Here is a 20,995-nt window from a genome sequence, read left to right as displayed (position 1 = left end):
ATTTCAATAATTTGCTTGCATGTATGGGTCTTTAGCAGTGAGAGGAAACTGGACGACCTGGAGAAAACACACGAGGTTGGACAGGTGACCCCACTCCTTGTCACATACAACTGATCTAATGACAGACTTTATGATACAATGCGGACGCGCTAAATATTCCGCCATCCACCCCACCCACATCAATCTTTTACATGCACATTAATATATACACAGATCGATCTCCGTTTTACATCCCATCTGAACAACTAGACACAATCTTTGTGTCAGACTCGTAGACGCAACCACAGACGAGCGAAGAATGCTTATGCCCCGATGGCCTGACGACCACATATATAAAGGAAAGAATAAAATTACATGCACGTACATTAAGACTTCCACCAAGCACCATTTGATGTAGTCTTATTACATAGTTAGAGGAGGACGTCCTGCTTGATTTCTTCTGGGCATGTATTGTGCAGGCCTGCAATAGTAAACATACATAATATATCATGGTGATAAAAAATGAAATGGGGTTTAACATCCTACTGTTCTGTTTGATCCAGGTTCAAATTCTTGTTTTAGGTACCAAATGGCTGGAACTAACCTTCCTTTCTGGTGTGACGAGACGTTCTAACCCAGTCTATCTGACCAAGTAGAACACAAAGATGAGTCTGACATCCATTCCACACTTAACATGAAATGAAATGGGGTTTAATATCCTTATGTTGTGCACCAACTGGACTAATGAAGTCAGACATACACCATAATAATAATAATATAATAAATGTGCATTTCTTGAGCACCAAATCAATCCAAGCGCTTTTTAAAGAGCAATAAAACAATATACAGTGTGCTATGAGGTAAATTTTGCCAAGAATAGTCCACCAAACAAGGAATGAATGAGTGAATAAATAAATAATCCTTACCTCTAACACATGGACCAATGCCAATCTATGATTGGGGTCCGTCTCACACATGGCCCCAAATAAACTCTCTAAATTATGAGACAATTTGGGCACCTGAAATGATACATATGAATAAATGAAAGTACAAAATTAGATGATTTTGAGTGATGTTAAATGATTTTTATGAATTTTTAAAGATACATTAGTTAAGAGTTTAATAAAGAGTTGGCCATTCTTGCTATAATAATTCAAAAATAGATGATAAAAAAAGAAAACGTTGAAAATTTCAGTCAAATTAATTTGTTCTGAACGGAATTGTCACTGTTAGAAGTTTGGACTAGAAATAGGCATCAATTCTGTCTTCACCGTCTTTAAGAATTGGCGATCTTTTGATTGGCAAACGATAACTCCAAGCACATATTCTCGATTATCAAATAACATGTTCAATGGTTATGGTAGTCTCGCTTGGCAGGCTTTTCATTACCAGTTTCCGGTTGTGACATCAGCGAGTAACAGTAAACGTTAGCTTGGTCCGCCACTTACTGATTTAATTTTAAATGTACGAGGCTGTTTAAATCCAAACCGTATCCAAGTCATCAGTGCGTCTACAGAAGCCTAAATAAAGACTTGCAATAGGCAGATTTATCTCTTGCATAATGTATGTTTAAACAAAGATTTGACATAGAACAAATGTGAAAGAAATCAGTGCTAAATACACAAGATTATTTGATATACAGACTACAAAAGGGCTATATTAAAGCCACTGATCAGATTTTGACAGATTATGAATCTCTTGTAAATATAACATTGTCAACATCGATATTCTAACAGAAATAAACACAAAATCATTCTATTCCGTTTACAAAGATATGATGTATTGAGAATAAAAAAGCCATCCTGGAATTATGAGGTCATATGAAAAATTTAAGTCCTTCATTTGACAAACATTGGAAGGCCAAGTTGTACAGTAATAAATATGCTTACCTTTGTTTGTGTGAGTTTATATTGAGTTGAATTATGTAGTGTTCTACCCAGAGAATACACATACATCTGAAATTATAAAATATACATATATTGTAATACAGATTATTCTCCGTAATCATTCTCTCATTTTATTTGAAAATAGACTTTTGAGAGAGAGAGAGAGAAATGGGGTTTAACATCCACTCAACACAAACTAGGTCATTTTGGGACTAACATATGGTTCAATTTTATTTCAATAATTCGATTGCAAGTAGGAAGGGGTCTTTAGCAGTGGGAGGAAACTGGAGGACCTGGAGAAAACCCACTAGTTGGACAGACGACCCTACTCCTTGTCACGTACAATCGGGGAATCGAAACCATGCCAGTTGGCTCAATGACAGGCCTTATGATACAACGCGCACATCCTAACCATTCGGCCATCCACGCTTGCCTGCAGAGATCTTTAGTAATGGGAGACACAAAGAACCCAGAGAAAACCCACAAGGTTTGACAGGCACAAACAAGCTTGCGAGCTGAGATCTTTAGCAGTGAAAGTCAAAGAGAACCCGGAGAAAATCCACAAGGTTAGGCAGGCAACCCTACTCATTGTCAAGTACAAGCTTGGGTGCAAAGATCTTTAGCAGTGAGATACACAGAGAACCCAGAGAAAACCCACAAGGTTAGGCAGGCAACCCTATTCATTGTCAAGTACAAGCTTGGGTGCAGAGATCTTTAGCAGTGAGATACACAGGGAACCCAGAGAAAACCCACAAGGTTAGGCAGGCAACCCTACTCATTGTCAAGTACAAGCTTGGGTGCAGAGATCTTTAGCAGTGAGATACACAGAGAACCCAGAGAAAACCCACAAGGTTAGGCAACACTCTAACCCTACTCATTGTCAAGTACAAGCTTGGGTGCAGAGATCTTTAGCAGTGAGATACACAGAGAACCCAGAGAAAACCCACAAGGTTAGGCAGGCAACACCCTAACCCAGGTATCGTTTAATCTTGTGTATCTAGCACTAATTTCTTTCACATACGTTTAATATCAAATCTTTGTTTAAAAATTTGTAAAAACTGTTTAAAATCACCATAAATCGTTTAATTTGTACATGTGTCCAGTTTAAAGCTGACTGATTAATTTTGATAATGAGTGTCCAATTTACAAGTATTTAATTTCCTGTTTTATTTTTTAACAATGATTGAGAAATTAAACACTTGTAAATTGGACACTCATTATCAAAATTGAATGGTCAGCTTTAAACTGGACAGAAGTACAAATTAAACGATTTATGGTGATTTTAAACAGTTTTTACAAATTTTTAAACAAAGATTTGATATTAAACGAATGTGAAAGAAATTAGTGCTAGATACACAAGAATAAACGATACCTGGGTTACAGTGCAAGCATCCCTACTCATTGGCACGTACATGCATGGGATCAACTAACTCAATGACAGACCTTATGATCTAAAGTATTTATTACGAACAAACCTTATCAACTGCACCATCCGAGGATGGTAAATTACCGTCCTGATATTCTGGTGCTATGTAGCTACTATCAACCAGTCGAGCTGCTTGTATAAAACTAACATGACCGTTACTGTTTAACAGCAAGGTATCAGGTGTTAGCACGAAATTTAAACCTTCAGATGTGAAGGCTTTACCTGAAAAATACATATTAAAGGTTGAAATAAATGGGGTTTAATGTCCTAATTTTCTGATGAAGGCAGAAATGGCCAAATGTTGCTGTTCTTTGTGTTTAACGTCTGCTTCCACCGAAGGTGATATCGCAGACAAGTTGTCTTATTTTTTCCATTATCTTAGTGCACGCGTTTCCTGTGGGAGGAAACTGGAGAAATGAAATGAAATGGGGTTTAACATCCCACTGTTCTGCTCCCGAACTGGGCTAATGAAGACGGGCATACGCCATACAGTGTGCTATGAAGGAAATTTTGCCCGGGCAGCGACACTACGGCCTACTCTTATATTGAATTCCAACTGCCAAGGGATCTTTTATGTGCACGCCAATATGTACACGGGACCTCGGTTTTTCGTACCATCCAAATGACTAGACAGCATACACTCACACCGGGGATTGAAACCACTGCGAATACTTGAAGTAGTATTGCATCATATGTTAGTCCCGAAATCTCTTCTCTACGTCTCCTGTTGTTAAGTGCTGGGGAGCCACGGTGGCTAAGTGGGTAAGATGCTGGCTCGCTATCCTGGAGATCACATGTTCGATTCTTGAATTGGCCGAAAAAGTTCATCAGGATTTTCCGACGTGGTTTCCCCTTGTCAGTGGTGCAAGACGGAGGGCCTGACAAGGACAGTTATCTAGTCGTTCGGATGAGACGAAAAACCGAGGTCCTGTTTATACATTGGCATGCATGTAAAAGATCCCGTTGGCAGTTGGACTTCGATATAAGAGTAGGCCATAGTGCCGCTGCCCAGGCAAAATTTCCCTCATAGCACACTGTATGGTGTATGCCCGTCTTCATTAGCCCAGTTTAGGAGCAGAACAGTAGGACGTTAAACCTCATTTCATTTCATTTGCCTATTTGAGATTTGGTTAAGACTTTCTGCCAGTTTTACTATATATCAACTAGTAGATTGTCATACAGATTTACAATATTACATGTATATATTATATTGGCTAGTAACAGGCGATTCATTGACCATAAGACATTAAATATGCTGGTATAATATCAATAGAAAGTAAAGTAAATTTTTACTGGCTACTAGAATTAAAGATACATTATGGGAGATTCGGTAACGAGTTGGCAGTTCTCACTATAAAAGTTAAAAACTAGATTATGTAAAGGTAATTTGCTGAAAATTTCATTCAAATTGATCCACTATGAACCGAGAACTAAGCGACTGAAATTTCCCCCTAGCCTCAGTCATCATTACTAAAGTCAGTACAATAAACAGCATAGTCTCGATTATCCATTTAAAAGTTAAATCGAGAAAGAAAGTTAAGCAGTAAATCAAATTACAATCCACTAAAGATTGCAGGCTAGCGCTGCCATCTAGAGTTCATTATGGCCTGGATATGTTAATAAATGTCTAATTAATACTTTAGAAAACATTTCAGGCCTAAAGGAAGACCTGCAATAGACAGATTTAGCTCTTGCATAATGTATGTTTAAATGAAATGAAATGGGGTTCAACATCCTACTGTTCTGTACTAACTGGACTAATGAAGATGAGTCCACTTATACGCCTACATACACCCACACGGATATAAACTTATTCTCTTCACAAGTTTATAGTTATTTCTATATATAAAATCTTTCAGTTTAAACTCGTCAACCAGATGAAAATTGGTTATAAAATAGACATGACATTAAAAATTATTTTATTGAAAAGGTCAGAACTTTGTATAACAATTACTGGCTGTTCTTCCAACTAGTTTATAAGATCACATAAAATATTCAACAATCTTCATTTCAACTTTCACAATTTTATACATTTTGAGAGAGATATGATAGATAAATTAGTTTGAATACAAGGGTCAATATGGGCATGGAAAATTTAGTCTTCACTGGCTACTAAATGCTAAAAATTTACTAGCCAGCACCAAAATTTTAGTAGCCAGAAATTACAATGCTATTAACTGTAGTCTGTAACGTAAATCACTACTAGATATTACGCGTTGTTTTTTTTAATCTTTATCATAATGCTAAACATTTTATCATTATATAGGGAATAACTTTAATGTATGGGTTAGAAAAATGGGTCAACAACATGCGTAGTCGGACATTTTGTATACATTGCCGTAAGTTAGAAGTTAGAACGATTTTCGGCACATGGTAAGAAAATATATGAATGTCGTAAATATTGTCGTTAAATTGGAGTTATTTCCCCTAGTAAGTTCCGGTTTTACGAAGCACTGAATAAACAAATTCAATTTTGTAAAAAAAAACTTTGTAATTATTTTAAAACGAGAAAAAAAACTTACAGTCGCCAGCTGGCGACTCAAGTGAAAATTTTAACTAGCCAGAAAATATATTTGGTCGCCATGGCGAGTGTTTTAGTTGCCATGTAGAGCCTTGTTTGAATATGTTTTTTGTCCAATATATCAGCAAATAACACAGTTTAAATCTTGGAAGGCATCGTCAATAATTAATTTAAATTATTAACAAGATTAGACTTACCCTTGATAAATAAATCTTGAACAGATTCAGCCGTCTGACTGAGGACTCCCCATGCCTCATTTTCTGTCAGGGCGGAACCCCGAATCTCTAAAGCTTCTGCAAGGGATACAGGTATTTCCGAGCTCGACATTTCTCTTTAAGTTCTGTAGCTGTAATAAAGAAACAAAGGCTATATAAAGAAAGTAATAAATATAATCAAATACAGAGGGGGAGAGAGAGAGAGAGAGAGAGAGAGAGAGAGAGCATCCATTTAACACAAACTAGGTCATTTGGGAACCAAATATGATTCAATTATATTTCGATAATTCACTTGTGCCTTTAGCACTGAGAGGAACCGGAGGACTGAGAGAAAACCCACAAGGTTTCGACAAGGTGCAAACGGAATCAAAACCACGCCACATGACTCCATGAAGGACTTTTTGATCCAACAGGCACCTGTTAAACCATACGGCTGCCCAACCCCCAATATTCAAATACATGTGTGCATATGTGCATTAAAATCACAGTCGGAGCAGAACAGAAGGATGTTAAACCCCATTTCATTTTCATGCATCAAAATCAGTCATCAAAAACAATTCTTAGCTGTCTGATTTTCTAAATAACAACAACACCATTTGCTTGATGTACATGTACGCCAAACACTAAGTCAAATTTGAACATGGAAACATGGGGAGTTGGATGGCCGAATGGTTAACGCGTCATTGAGTCAAGTGGCGTGGTTTTGATTTCCTGCTTGTACGTGACAAGGAGTAGGGTTGCCTGTCCAACCTTGTGGGTTTTCTCTGGGCCCTCCAGTTTACCACCACTGCTAAAGATCCCTATGTGCAAGTGAATTATTGAAATGAAATTAAAAACCATATGTTAGTCCCGAAATGACCTGGTTCGTGTCGAGTGGTCATTAAACCCGATATCTTTTTATTTTTTTGTTCATGGAAACACATCAAATTTTTACATCTAAGAAATTTAGCAAAAGACTCAACTTCTACCTGTAACAGGTATGAATTTCATACCTTGACGAGTTTATGAGATATGTTCTGGTAAGAAAATAATGACAGGTGGTTTGACCGATGCCATGAGAACCACGCTCGAGATTAGAACACCAATATTCCTCTCTCAGAACAATCAATTCAAATACTTTACACTGTAGAACAATTGATAAAAATAAAACAGAATGTAAACAACCGACCTATTTATACGCAAAATACATATAAATATAGGATTCATTGACATTTATCACATCACAAACATCCTTGTTAACGATATTAAAATGCATACCTGTCAAAATAACATCAAATACTAGATAAATTTATGCAGTTAGAGATTGTACGGTCGCTGACATGCACGTTGATAAATCTCCATTAAAATGAATTGATCGTGTATGAAGAAGAATATCTCCAGTTATTTACACTGTAACCTGGGTATCATTTAATCTTGTGTATCTAGCACTAATTTCTTTCACATTCGTTTAATTTCAAATCCTTGTTTAAAAATTCATAAAAATCATTTAAAATCACAAAAAAATCATCTAATTTGTACTTGTGTCCTGTTTAAAGCTGACTGATTCATTTTGATAATGAGTGTCCAATTTACAATTGTTTAATTTCCTGACAACTGTTCAAAAATAAATCATTTTTAACAGTGATGGAGAAATTAACAAGACATGTAAATTAGACACACATTATCAAGATTAATCAGTCAGCTTTAAACTGGCCACAAATTAGATGACTTTTGGGTGATTTAAACTATTTTTATGCATTTTTTTAAACAAAGATTTGATATTAAATGAACGTGAAAGAAATTAGTGCTAAATACACAAGATTAAATGATACCCAGGTTACAGTGTTATGTAATATTAACAAAAATGAATAGTTCCAAAGTGAAATTAAATATCTTTCATATTCTGATGAGAGCAGGTGATTTGAGTAATCCTAAGTCCTTTACTATGTAGTACATGTGTATGTTTAAAAGAAAGATCTGTTCCAAATTGACACTTTACTAATACCACAGTAAATCCTATAAAAACGGAAACAATTATTTGTGAGAATTTCCACCCCTAAAGTTCAAATATAACAATTGCCCACCACTCAATAAACAAACTGAGAATACTTTGCCATTTTGTCTCCTGTGTACAACAATGTAGGGTGTAGTCTACTTTCATTTTATCACTATAACTTCAGTTATTTATCCCACATTCAGTACTGCTTATAACCTTATAGTACTGCATAGAATTAGATTATTGTTAGGTAAATGACTTTATGTTAAAGAAACTATCAAAATGTTATGAACATTTAGTACTATTAAATCAATATGCATATACAAGAATTAGTATGATCAGAAACTGCCAATAAATTATCCTGATTTGCAGAGAGGACCCAAAGAAAACCCATGAGGTTGGACAGGCGACCCTACTCCTTGTCACTTACAACTGGGGAATCGAAACCATGCCAGTTGACTCAATGTCAGACCTTATGATACAACGTGCACGTGCTAACCATTCGGCCATCCACCCCACAAAAGATTTATAAGAAAGATGTAACAGAGATGATGTGACCAATCTTGATATTGTTTGAAAGGTAAATCTCTACCTTAATTCCAGGTAAATGATTACATTGTATGATCTCTACATGGTATTTTATACACTTTTAAAATTACATTTTTTTACGGATTAAACTGAAATGAAATAGGATTTAACGTTCTACTGTTCTGCTCCTATACTGGGCTAATGAAGATGGGCATACACCATACAGTGTGCTATAATGGAAATTTTGCCTGGGAAGCGGCACTACAGCCTACTCTTATATCGAATTCCAACTGCCAAGGGATCTTTTACGTGCACGCCAATGTATACACGGGGACCTCAATTTTTCGTCATATCCAAACGACTAGACAAAAAAGAACATAATGGTGAACAATACAGGATAAAATCGCTGACAACTACTAAATAATTAAGCTGATTAAAAGATTTGTGTTAATCTGTGGTGAAATGTGATCTGATGTGATTTGATCTCAAGTCAATCAGTATATACATGTATTGTGAGTCATATATCATACAATATGTGACTATATGTTATTGTGTTTTAACAGGTGCTTCAATAATCTCTTCTTAAGTAAGGTATATATATCTACATGTTAGATCAAATCAGTCAAATTGATACACTCTGAACCAACCAAGGTTTTAGCGATTGAATTTTCGACATAGCCTCGATCATCATTAATAAAGTCGGTACGATAAAAAACATAGTCTCGATTATCCATTTCATTATTAAATCATGAATGGAAGTCAAACAGCAAATCGGAATCTAATCCAATAAACACTGCAGGCTAGCGATGCCATCAAGAGTTGATTATGATCTTTTTTTATTAATTAATGTCTAATTAATAATTTAGATAACAGGCCTCAAGAAAGATCTGAAATAGGCAGATGTAGCTCTTGTATAATGTATGTTTAACATTTAGTTAACAAAAAAAAAACTGTAGAAATCTCCTGGCTTGACATTAATAAGATTAAAAACAAATCCATCAAAAGATTTCAACAACCATTTATAGGTGGCACTGGTTTGTTTAAATTATCTGCAGAGTAATGAGTATGTTGAATGTGGTGATATTCTCATTTCATCATACAGTATCCTTGTAAATACTGATACAGAATTCGACTGTTGGTGTACTGATACTCCTCTTCTTTTTAATTAAGGTGCTTTTTCACCATTCATTAAAGCTCTTTGATGTCCAGGGACATATCTTATGGTTTCACCTAGTAGGTTTCACCCATCTTATGACTTCACCTAGTAGGTTTCACCCATCATCTATGTTTTCATTAATCCCTCTTTAATCCTTTATCCGCTGTTGTTACTATACTATGTGCTATCATAATTAAATCTTAATATACTTACTCTGGTAAATTGAAGCTAGGGTTTCATGATTGTTAAAGATACATTATGGGAGATTAGATAACGATAACGAGTTGGCAGTTCTCACTATAATAGTTAAAAACTAGATAATGTAAAGGCAATTTGCTGAAAATTTCATTCGTCAGTACTATAAACAGCATACCGTAGTCTCGATTATCCATTTAATCGTGAAATCGTGAAGGAAAGTTATGCAGTAAATCGGCTCATAATCCACTAAAGATCGCAGGCTAGCGATGCCATCTAGGGTTGATTATGGTCTGGATAGGTTAATTAATGTCTAATTAATAATTTAGATAACATTTCAGGCCTAAAGAAAGACCTGCAATAGACAGATTTAGCTCTTGCATACTGTATGTTTAACTTATGGTTTCTCTTATTATTGTTCAATGTACCTATATATAACACTGTCACAATTTTTTTTCCTCTTTTGTCTGCGATATCACCTCGGTGGAAGCGCACGTTAAATAAAACTATTTCACACTCATTTTTTCCTCATTTGAATTTGTATGCCTGATAACGACCAGTGAAATCTTGTCGAAATGTTGTGTGTATATAATATAGTGATTTTTATCCATAGAACTGTGTTGTGTTATGTTACAAATCCAACTGTCACGATATATGTATTAAAACCTCTCAACTACCGATCAGTCAACTATGTACATTGTACACTCTACATTTGTTAAGTGAATAAATTCATATATTTTATTAATATACTCCTCCTACAGTTGGCAAGAATGTTGACATAGACTTATTGGAACTGTACATATCTATATTAAGGTTGTAAGGCCATGGGTGATTAATTGTTTGTTTCTCACACGTTTATATGAGAGAGAGAGAGAGAGAGAGAGATGAGTTCAACCTCTACCCAGCACAAACTAGGTCATTTCAGGACTAAGATATGGTTCAACTGTCGATGCCCTCTTATGAGTCCGATTTTCATTGAATTTGTATCCGATCTGCAGTTCAACGACCCTTTGATACCGGGTAATCAAGACTTGGTTAATTTTCGTGACTTTGGTAACAATGGTCAAGGCTACAGTGATTTCAAAATAAGGTTTTCTTGGCTTAGAGTGAAGCGGAGCAATTTTACTGAAATTTTCAGCATATTCCCTTTACATTATCTAGTTTTAACTATTATAGTGAGAACTGCCAGCTCTTTATCTAATCTCCCATAATGTATCTGTATTGGATTTTTTCACATACTGATACAGTACTTGCCTAGTTACTTGTCACCTACAGTGTCATGTCTATCATATGTAAATAATGGATTTTAACAAATCAATTCTTAGAAAGCAATTACAACATATACTCGTAGAAGTGTATAATTATTACAACATATAATCGTAGAAGTGTATAATTATTACAATCTGTAATAGGATCTGTCAATTAATCAGATTGATAATTACATTATTACAGATGAAAACAGCCATGCAGTTGGGTCACGGGAAAGAAAAATTTAATTAACAGTGGCCTAATATACCTGTGAATAATTTACCTCAGATTTTTCCTCTATCTGTATATTTAATATTTACCAGTCAGTATTTAACCCTGTCTGTGATATTTTTATATGTATGTATTACAGATGAAAACAGACATGCAGTTGGGTCACGGGAAAGAAAAAATTAATTAAAGTGGCCTAATATACCTGTGAATAAATAATAATATACCTCAGATTTTCCTCTATCTACTGTGTATATTTAATATTTACCAGTCCGTATTTAACCCTGTCTGTGATATTTTTATTGTTTTCGTGACCTGAGTACAATAAGTACATATTACTTATTACACTTTATTTATCTATACAGGCTATATATAGATGGTTAGCGTGAGTGCGCTGTATTATAAGGTCTATCCCTGAGTCAACTGGCGTGGTTTCAATTCCCAAGTTATACATGACAAGGAGTAGGGTTGCCTGTCCAACCTTGTGGGTTTTCCTCGGGTCCTCCATTTACCTTCCACTACTAAAGACCCCTAGCGCAAGCAGATTATTGAAATTTGAACCGTATGTTAGTCCTGAAATGACTTAGTTTGTGTCTCGGCCAACACCGGGAGCCAACTCAAGACCTCCAGCATATCCCTCACTGATAATATATCACTAGAAATGTCACACAATGACTGAATTAAATTAGTTGGTTATGTGATAATAGTTTTAGTACAGACATTATAGTATGCTTAATATATGTATCATTCACAAAATTCCACACTTAACAAATACCCCACATACCAAATATTGGTAGCTGTAGTTTATCATTTAGACCAGTGGGCTTATACAATTATACACATTAAAGATATTTATATTCAATCGCACTGTTAAAGATACATTATGGGAGAGTAGATAAAGAGCTGGCAGTTCTGACTATAATAGTTAAAAACTAGATAATGTAAAGGGAATTTGCTGAAAATTTCTATCAAATTGCTCCACCATGAACAAAGATATTAGAGATTGAATTTTAGGCCTAGCCTCAATCATCATTACTAAAGTTGGTACGATAAAAACATAGTCTCGGCTATCCATTTTTGGATTTATTCATCAATGAGAGTTAAGCAGCAGATAGGATTCAAATCCAGCAAAAATCTGATGACATCGAGAGTTGATTATGGTCTGGATAAGTTAATAAATTCATAATAACACAACTTTATGGATTTACTACTTCTTGGTTTATTTACATGCAACGTTTCAATACTCTTACAGGTATCTTTATCAATCAATTGCTGGATAAAGATACCTGTAAGAGTATTGAAACGTTGCATGTAAATAAACCAAGAGGTAGTAAATCCATAAAGTTGTGTTATTATGAATATTATACCTCTACTTCTAAATGTCATTTAAGGATATTAAGTTAATAAATGTCTAATTAATAGTTTATATAATATTTCAGATCTAAAGTATAAAAAAACGGAACAAAATATAAATCTATATTTTAATCAGATTGGTGTGTTTGCAGATTGCCACAGCAAACCTAAACAGTTGAACGTATAAATTTTGAAATCACTTCATAATAACAGAGATCCAAGTCCAGCACCAAACTGAAAAGGGAAAACGTTGAGCAAATTTTGTGACCAACACTGGAGTCGAACACAGGACCTCAAGGTCAGTGACCTCAAGGTCAACGACACAGCATCTTCCACCCTGGGACAAGAGAATATGTTTAAAAGTATGATATAATGCAACACTGACATTCTCCATAGCAGATTTTATTCACATGTACGTCTGCATGTACATGTACCACTCAGATATGTATATAAAAATATGATTGACACCTAGACATCTTTATATTCCTACATATGTCAATCAACATTCAATTTTACCCTCAAGTAATGCACACTAAATAAAACAATTTTTCATCTTATCTGCATATTCGTGACAACAAAACTTTCTCTAGTTTCATTCATATCACAATTAAATGAAATAAAATGAAATGGGGTTTAACGTCCTACTGTTCTGCTCCTATACTGGGCTAATGAAGACGGGCATACGCCATACAGTGTGCTATGAGGGAAATTTTGCCCGGGCAGCGGCACTATCGCCTACTCTTATATCGAATTCCAACTGCCAACGGGATCTTTTACATGCATGCCAATGTATAAACAGGACCTCGGTTTTTCGTCTCATCCGAACAACTAGATAACTGTCCTTGTCAGGCCCTCCGTCTTGCACCACTGACAAGGGGATCTTTTACGTGCGTTCCAATGTTTACACCGGACCTCGGTTTTTCGTCTCATCCAAAGGACTAGACAGCTGTCCTTGTCAGACCCTCAGGCCCTCCGTCCTGCATCACTGACAAGGGGAAACCACGTCGGATAATCGGGATGAACTTTCTCGGCCAATGCAGGGATCAAACACCCGCCTCCAGGCTAGCGAGCCAGCGCCTTACCCAACTAGCCACCGTGACTCCATATCACAATTAAAACTTCACTTGTTCAAACAATCTTATGACGTGTGTGTGAGAGAGAGAGAGAGAGAGAGAGAGAGGTCAATTCGGAACTAAAAATATGGCTCAATTTTATGTCAATAGGCCTAATTCGCTTCACCGTAGGGGTTTCTGGCAGTGTGAGGAAACTGGAGGGCCCAGAGAAAACCTATTTCTTGCTGGAAATCGAAACCACGCCACTTGAATCAATGACAGACATTATGATTTTGCACACAGTCTTATCAAATAAAATTACATTAAGTTTGGTTAACCATGTGTTAATTTTCCTTCAAACTAGGCTAATGTAGACGGGCATACGCCATACAGTGTGCTATGAGGGAAATATTGTCCCGACAGCGGCACCCAACCTACTCTTATATCGAATTCCAACTGTCAAGGGATCTTTTACGTGCACGCCAATGTGTACACAGGACCTTAGTTTTCCATCCCATCCGAACAACTAGACAGCTGTCCTTGTCAGGCCCTCTGTTAATTTTCAAAAAAGAAATCTTTAAGCCAAATTAGCATAAAAATCACAAAAATGACAAAATGAATCATCATCCAATTTACAATAGCGGTAATTGTAATCTATGTACAATATTAAATTGTATTAAATGTGACATCAACACATTTGTCCCAGTTTCTCTTCTGCTTACAAGAGGTCACAGTGGCTAAGTGGGTAAGACACTGGCTCGCTAGCTTGGAGGTCAGGTGTTCGATCCCTGCATTGGCCGAGAAAGTTCATCCAGATTTTCCGGCGTGATTCCCCCTTGTCAGTGATGCAGGACAGAGAACTGACAAGGACAGCTGTCTAGTCGTTCGGATGGGACAAATAACTGAGGTCCCATGTACACATTAGCGTGCACATAAAAGATCCCTTGACAGTTGGAATTCTATATAAGAGTAGGCCGTAGTGCCGCTGTCTGGGCAAAATTCCCCTCATAGCACACCGTATGGCATGCCCGTCTTCATTAGCCCAGTTCGGAGCAGAACAGTAGGACATTAAACTTCATTTCATTTCTTCTGCTTAGACATGAATTGAATAACATAAAAATATATTACACCATTGTATACGTTATTAAATAATTAATGTTTCCACATAGGTATACAAAATGTTATAAATAGACATTATATATTTTATCCTGCCCCAAATGTTTTTTTAATGTAATATTACTAATACATATCTCAGCTACAGACATATGAATAGTGATCTATTTGCAAGAACTAGTCAATAGGGGTATGTTAGTTAGTATGAATATTTTACTGGTACATTCCTATGGAGAAATAGGCAGTATGCCAGAATCTAACCCTATAGGTAATTAATATTGATATTTATCCTCAATAATTATACCCAGATTTATGGCTGGTCTAGCTAGATAGACTATACACCGCCTGAAAGCTGAAGTATACCGTGAACTACTTTTGGTCAAGTTCATATAAGCACCAAGTTATAAATGGAATAGCAACAGATATAGACAGACTATCTATATGCTATATTATATTATATAGCCTGATACGTTTGCCTTCTTTGTCGCCATTCATTCATCCAGTGCATTGTTGTTGTTAGGCTGCTCGTTGACAACCACTTTTAGTATTATTGTAAAAGCTACTTACCTAAATTTTATGTCATTAATGACTTTATACGAAATATGCCCAGTTATTTTACTTCCATCGAAATGTAGTAGTAGTGGTCGACAGCCATCATTATTCCAGTTCTTAGAGGCTTGAATCCGCTATTCTGATTGGACTGTGTTGATGTAACAGGTGCGTGGAACTAAAGGGAGACAACTCCATTTTTCGTCTTATTGACAGCCAATCGACACACCTACTAAATTATGAATCATACGTATTATTGATACGTAAAACATGAAGTATAATAGAATTAAAGCCTACACATTACTCATATCACCATATATATTATCAAACGTCTATAAATTAAATTTTGAAAATAAACTTATTGAAGGTGTATGTAGTCGGGGCAAAACAGAACTAGGTAGGACGTTATAACCCCATTTCAATTCATTAGCCCGGTAGATGCAGAATAGTAGGAGAGCGAGAGAGGGGGGGGGGGTAATTTCCAGTCGACACAAAATGGGGGGGGGGGGGGCGGGGACCGGAAGACCTAGAGAAAACCCACGAGGTTGGACAGGCCACATGCGGACCTTAGAATAGTAGGACGTTAAACCCCATTCTAAAACATCATCATATGATGGTTATAAAAACCCATTATAACCAACCAGGTTAAGATTCACACCCTGTTAAACGGAAACCCTGAACGAATAATAAACCTCCATTCGTGTTGTTCAAATAGATGTCCAAAAGAAATGAAATAAGAGTTAAAAAGCCCTACAGTTCTGGCCCGACTGGGCTAATGAAAACGGGTATGGGTAATTATCTCGTGAGTGTGCATTCATGGTATCAGAGTTCCGAATTATTGAACCATCTCGAAGCGATACATTTTTGACTTTGTTTCGACAACTAGTATCTTCTACGTCCTATGTTATCAATTGACATGCAGTCTTTAGAATTTTAAGACAAAAAATTAAGCTTTTAGTGGAACGTGTTTTACAAAATCTCAACACCGTAACGGTATTGTATAGTCAAAAAATATTTTAAATTAACCAGAAAACGCAAAAACATTCACCCTTCTGAAAAGATGAAGGGGATTACACTTCAAAAATAATATTTCTTTTTATATCGTCATAATTTCTTTGCTGTAATTTGTAGTTTATACCACTTACCTCAAATCGCTCCATATTTTGTAATTGTATTAAAGTGTAGCGCAATAAAAACATGATTTTGTATTTGATTTCTTGATTCAGTAACACAGACTGATCAATTAATATTTCTGTCCGCTTATAAAATGGTTCTTTAACTTTAAGAAAAAGCAGCAATGAGAGATTTTACACTCTGTGACGGTGTTGAATTCCCGTGACGGTGTTGAGATAACATATGCCCTTATACAAAATGATAATGCTCAGAATGATATTTTTAAATTGGTAGCTTTATATAATAAACAATAACCTTATATAAGACATTACAAAAAAAAAAGTAGGTTTACATAACAGTTTGCTACTTTACACAAAAATATATTCAATAGCCATTTTGATATATTAAACCTTTCAAGAACACGTAATTTATTGAACATTTTATTCCAGACACAATCAAAACTCGTTGAATATTTGATCGATATTATCGGGAGCACATTAAAATCTTGATAAAATACTGATTTAACACTAATTAATTATACGGTTGGCATAAAAACCATGCGGTTAGAAATAAAATGCATGGGAAGTAAATAAAATATACGGGTGGTAAATAAAACACACGGTTGGAAATGAAATATATTGGTAGCACGCCCGTAACTAAAATTGGTCGACCATGAAAAAATCTCGCCCCATGTGAAAAAAATCATCGGTATATTTGATATCGGATTCTCAGTGTTTACGGATTTTATCCAGATTTCTGGATTTTTTACCTTTTTCAGATCTTCAAAGATGACTATTTTGAGGTTTTCTGCTCAAATTTTCTTCAAATGAGGGGTCTTGCATGAAAATTGACCGATTTCTTCGGTGTGAAAGGGCGAAAGACGATTGACGAGGCTGCCCAGAGTGCAGGAAATAGCGTTTCCGGGCAGTTCAATTTTGAAAATTTTTCTCGAAGCCCCCCCCCCCCTAGATATACATTGTCCGTCATTTTTACAGCATCCCTGAGAACATTTCCCCTCCCCACCGCCCCCACCGCCCCGCACCCCCGTTGCTCTGAGCTAGTTACGGCCCTGATTGCTAGTAAATGAAATATATGGTAAGAGATCAAATATACAGGTGCACCCGATTAGATTTTATTACATACTTCGAGAAGGTATTTGTTGAGTAATAAAAACTTCTAGTAGTTTATCGAGGACTGGCCGTCCTTACCGCACGGTACAAATAAAACCTTCTAGTAGTTTATCGAGGTTCGGGTGCTTCCGGAGTCCAAAATGGCCGCCTTATATAAATGAGAATTTTGGGGATAACTAACCCGAACCCTAACCCTTTTTAAAAGACTGAACTTGGGTCTAATTTAGTTTTTACTTCTCTTAAAAGGGTTAGGGTTCGGGTTAGTATTCCCATAAATACTCATTTGTATAAAGCGGCAATTTTGGTATGAGTTCTGGCTTGTTCTGGAATTTGTTGCTTCTAGTGGTGATAATATTTGTACCGTGCGGTAAGGACGGCCAGCCCTCGATAAACTACTAGAAGGTTTTATTACTCAACAAATACCTTCTCGAAGTATGTAATAAAATCTAATCGGGTGCACCGTTGCAGATAAAATTTGAGGTTGACAATGAAATATATGGGTAGTCCGGGTGGGCGGATCAGACAGCTAGGCAGGCCCATTTCAATAGAACCTGCCTTTTTCGCTCTACAGGAATGAAATTGGATTAGGTTTGTAGTTTATCTTATTTGTGATCAACACAGTACAAATAAATGCGTTTTACAATGTTCCTGGTTTAGTCAGATACACACTTCCATAGAATAGGAAACGTCTCAGATTTATGCCACTCCCATCTATACAAAATGTTGGTTTCTCTATCTTTCGCTATAAACGAGGACGCCTGTTTACACTATCACCCTTTAATTAACAAATGACCATTAGAAAGGGATTCGGATTCTATATTTACCATTAAAGCACAAGCAATCTACTCGAATTTTAAGTTTATTGTATAAAACGAATGGCGAATAACTATCTTTATCGTTCTAGGATGTTTGCCATCCGAGTGGAGAATATCCACTCCGGTGAAATATTAGAGGAACTACATGTTATTCTACATAATTATGTTGATAAGATAAGATTTAATTTAAGCGTTGGTGAACCAAACCTCAACACCCTATCGGTTTCTCAACACCGTAACAAAACTTAATGTTACGGAGTTGAGCGTTACGGTGTTGAGAACCATGGAGTTTATGTTTTGAGCCAAGAGCGCATGTGTGAGAAACGCCGTTAACGTATGTATCGGTACACCATTTTAAATTCAAATATATACATTGTTTCTGATCAAATCGACTACAAATGCAAGAAAACCACGTTACGGTGTTGATTATGAATTAATACACGCAAGCAAAATCAGAACTTTGATTGGATTTACCTTTAACTCTATAATATTCACAGAACTGTTTTCAAGCTGGACAGACCAGACTGACAGAGATGGTTGGTGGCACGTGGTGAAGTGACCCTCGCCTCAGTAGATAAGTTATATTGCGGGAAAACTATCAGTGTTACGGTGTTGAGCATTTTGATAGTGACAATTTAAAATTTGAATTTTAAAGATTCTACAACCATACCTAACGACTCTGTTGTATACCGAATCTGACAATAGTCCTAGTAGATGCTTATGCGCCCTGATTGGCATGATTATTTTTTTGATCAATATAGTAAAGAACAATTTGAAAAATACATGTAGTGTTAGTGACATTGAAAAGCATACCCACAGGACCCCAGCTCTCCCATGTCTGATCTTATAAAATGTAGGCCTATAAACTATTAAATAAATCCAAATTTCTTATCCGAATTTTCTGTAAAAATAAAGGGGAGTTACATGCAATATTTTTAAATTTTAAAATTAAAGAAAAAAAACAGAAAAAAACTCGAGTGACACAAAAACATTCAACTTTGCACACCCATGGGATAATCACCCGTATCCGTCATGCAGTGGGGAATATTTGTCTACATAGCGGTATTTCCGCAAAGCTTTATTTTCCGAAGTCCAACTGTCAAGAGTTCTTTTACATGTACGCCACGGACTTATACACAGGACTTTGGGTTTTTTTTCGTCCAATCCAACCGACTGCGCGCTGTTCCTTGTCAGGCCCTATAATGTCCGTTCTGCATGCATCACTCGTACAAGGGTAAACCACGCTGAAATAAAAAAAAATTAAGCCGGTGCTTCAACAGAAAAGAAACAGGAAGGTATAGTTTAGGTAAGTAAAAATGAAATGAAATGGGGTTTAACGTCCTACTGTTCTGGTCCCACAGGGATAATGAAGATACAGTGTGCTATGAAGGTGATTTTGCCCGGGCAGCGGCTCTACGGCCTACTCTGATATCGCATTCCAACTGCCAAGGGATCTTTTACGTGCAAGCCAATGTATACATGGGACCTCGGTTTTTCGTCTCATCCGAATGACTAGACAGCTGTCCTTGCCAGGACATCCGTCCTGCATCACTGACAAGGGGAAACCACGCCGAGAAATCTGGATGAACTTTCTCGGCCAATGCAGCGTGCCAGCGTCTTACCCACTTAGCCACTTGAAGTAAGTAAATATGTCATCATTTGACAATCACTTCCAGAATTATCGTATTTCTGAATCTCAAAGAGATTTTCGGCCATTCGGGTCTTTGGTATTTTCATCAGTAGTAACCAGGCCGGTAGTACCAATTTAAAATACACAATATCGCCAAATTAACCCAAGCAGGAATGTTCTCTTTGGCTTCTTCGTTTGTAGGCCTACCAAATCTTAGAACTAATATGGCAACAATCGAATAGCCCCTGACTCTGAAGTAGTTTTGGGCCCAAATTGAAAGCCAGCTGATACCATGATACCAATAATAAACCCCAGTTTATTTCAATAACAACAAGCCCTGCACTCTGTATAATCATCAAAGTCTATATTAACCATGATGTATCATATATGTTCTATATTTATGTAATTATGTATTTATGTATGTAAATATTTATCATGTGTAGATGTATCTAACTCAGAGAGAGGGGTTACACATAGGCATAGCCTGTTCCCCAATCCAAATTCAGATTTAATGAATAAAAATATTTTTTAAAAAATAAACAAAACAACAACATCTAAAAAAGTCCACTCGTGTATCTTTATTTCAATTTACATATACATGTAATAAGCAATAGCAAGCACGTGTCTACCGTCGGTGTCCAGTGGGGGTAGAGGTAGGTCCAATCAATCTGTTCCACAGAGTATTACGGCCTAGCGAATATTCACTGCGGATCAGTGTGGGGTCCAATCGCCGTTGCTCGCGAACAGCATTATTTTTTCACCGGCATTCATAAAAATAACATCGAACAAAACACGTGAGAAGCATGTCCGCCATTTTGGTCTGACTCAATTCTAATCCTTTATACATGTATTCACCTAAATGAGCAGAAATATTGGCCCAGAG

General features: G+C 36.4%; 1 protein-coding gene across 3 annotated transcripts in view; it reads right to left on the bottom strand.

Annotated features, from left to right (window-relative positions):
• LOC126810036 (tyrosine-protein phosphatase non-receptor type 13) overlaps positions 1-15,579 on the bottom strand; it is a 59,239-nt gene extending 43,660 nt beyond the window's left edge. For all 3 annotated transcript variants that reach the window (XM_050534955.2, XM_050534956.2, XM_050534957.2), the window contains exons 1-6: positions 15,443-15,579; positions 6,010-6,158; positions 3,341-3,513; positions 1,869-1,934; positions 906-998; positions 365-460 (exon numbers count right to left, since the gene is read on the bottom strand). In XM_050534955.2, coding sequence (XP_050390912.1) covers positions 365-460; positions 906-998; positions 1,869-1,934; positions 3,341-3,513; positions 6,010-6,139 — 558 coding nt within the window. In that variant the 5' untranslated portion in view covers positions 6,140-6,158; positions 15,443-15,579. The remainder of the gene's footprint in view (positions 1-364; positions 461-905; positions 999-1,868; positions 1,935-3,340; positions 3,514-6,009; positions 6,159-15,442) is intronic.
• Between the last annotated feature and the right edge of the window lie 5,416 nt (positions 15,580-20,995).

The sequence above is a fragment of the Patella vulgata genome, chromosome 2 (genome assembly GCF_932274485.2).
Source record: "Patella vulgata chromosome 2, xgPatVulg1.2, whole genome shotgun sequence".
Taxonomy (NCBI): Eukaryota; Metazoa; Mollusca; class Gastropoda; family Patellidae; genus Patella; species Patella vulgata.
Note: the sequence above shows the minus strand (reverse complement) of the source record. Positions and strands in the feature narration are given on the sequence as shown.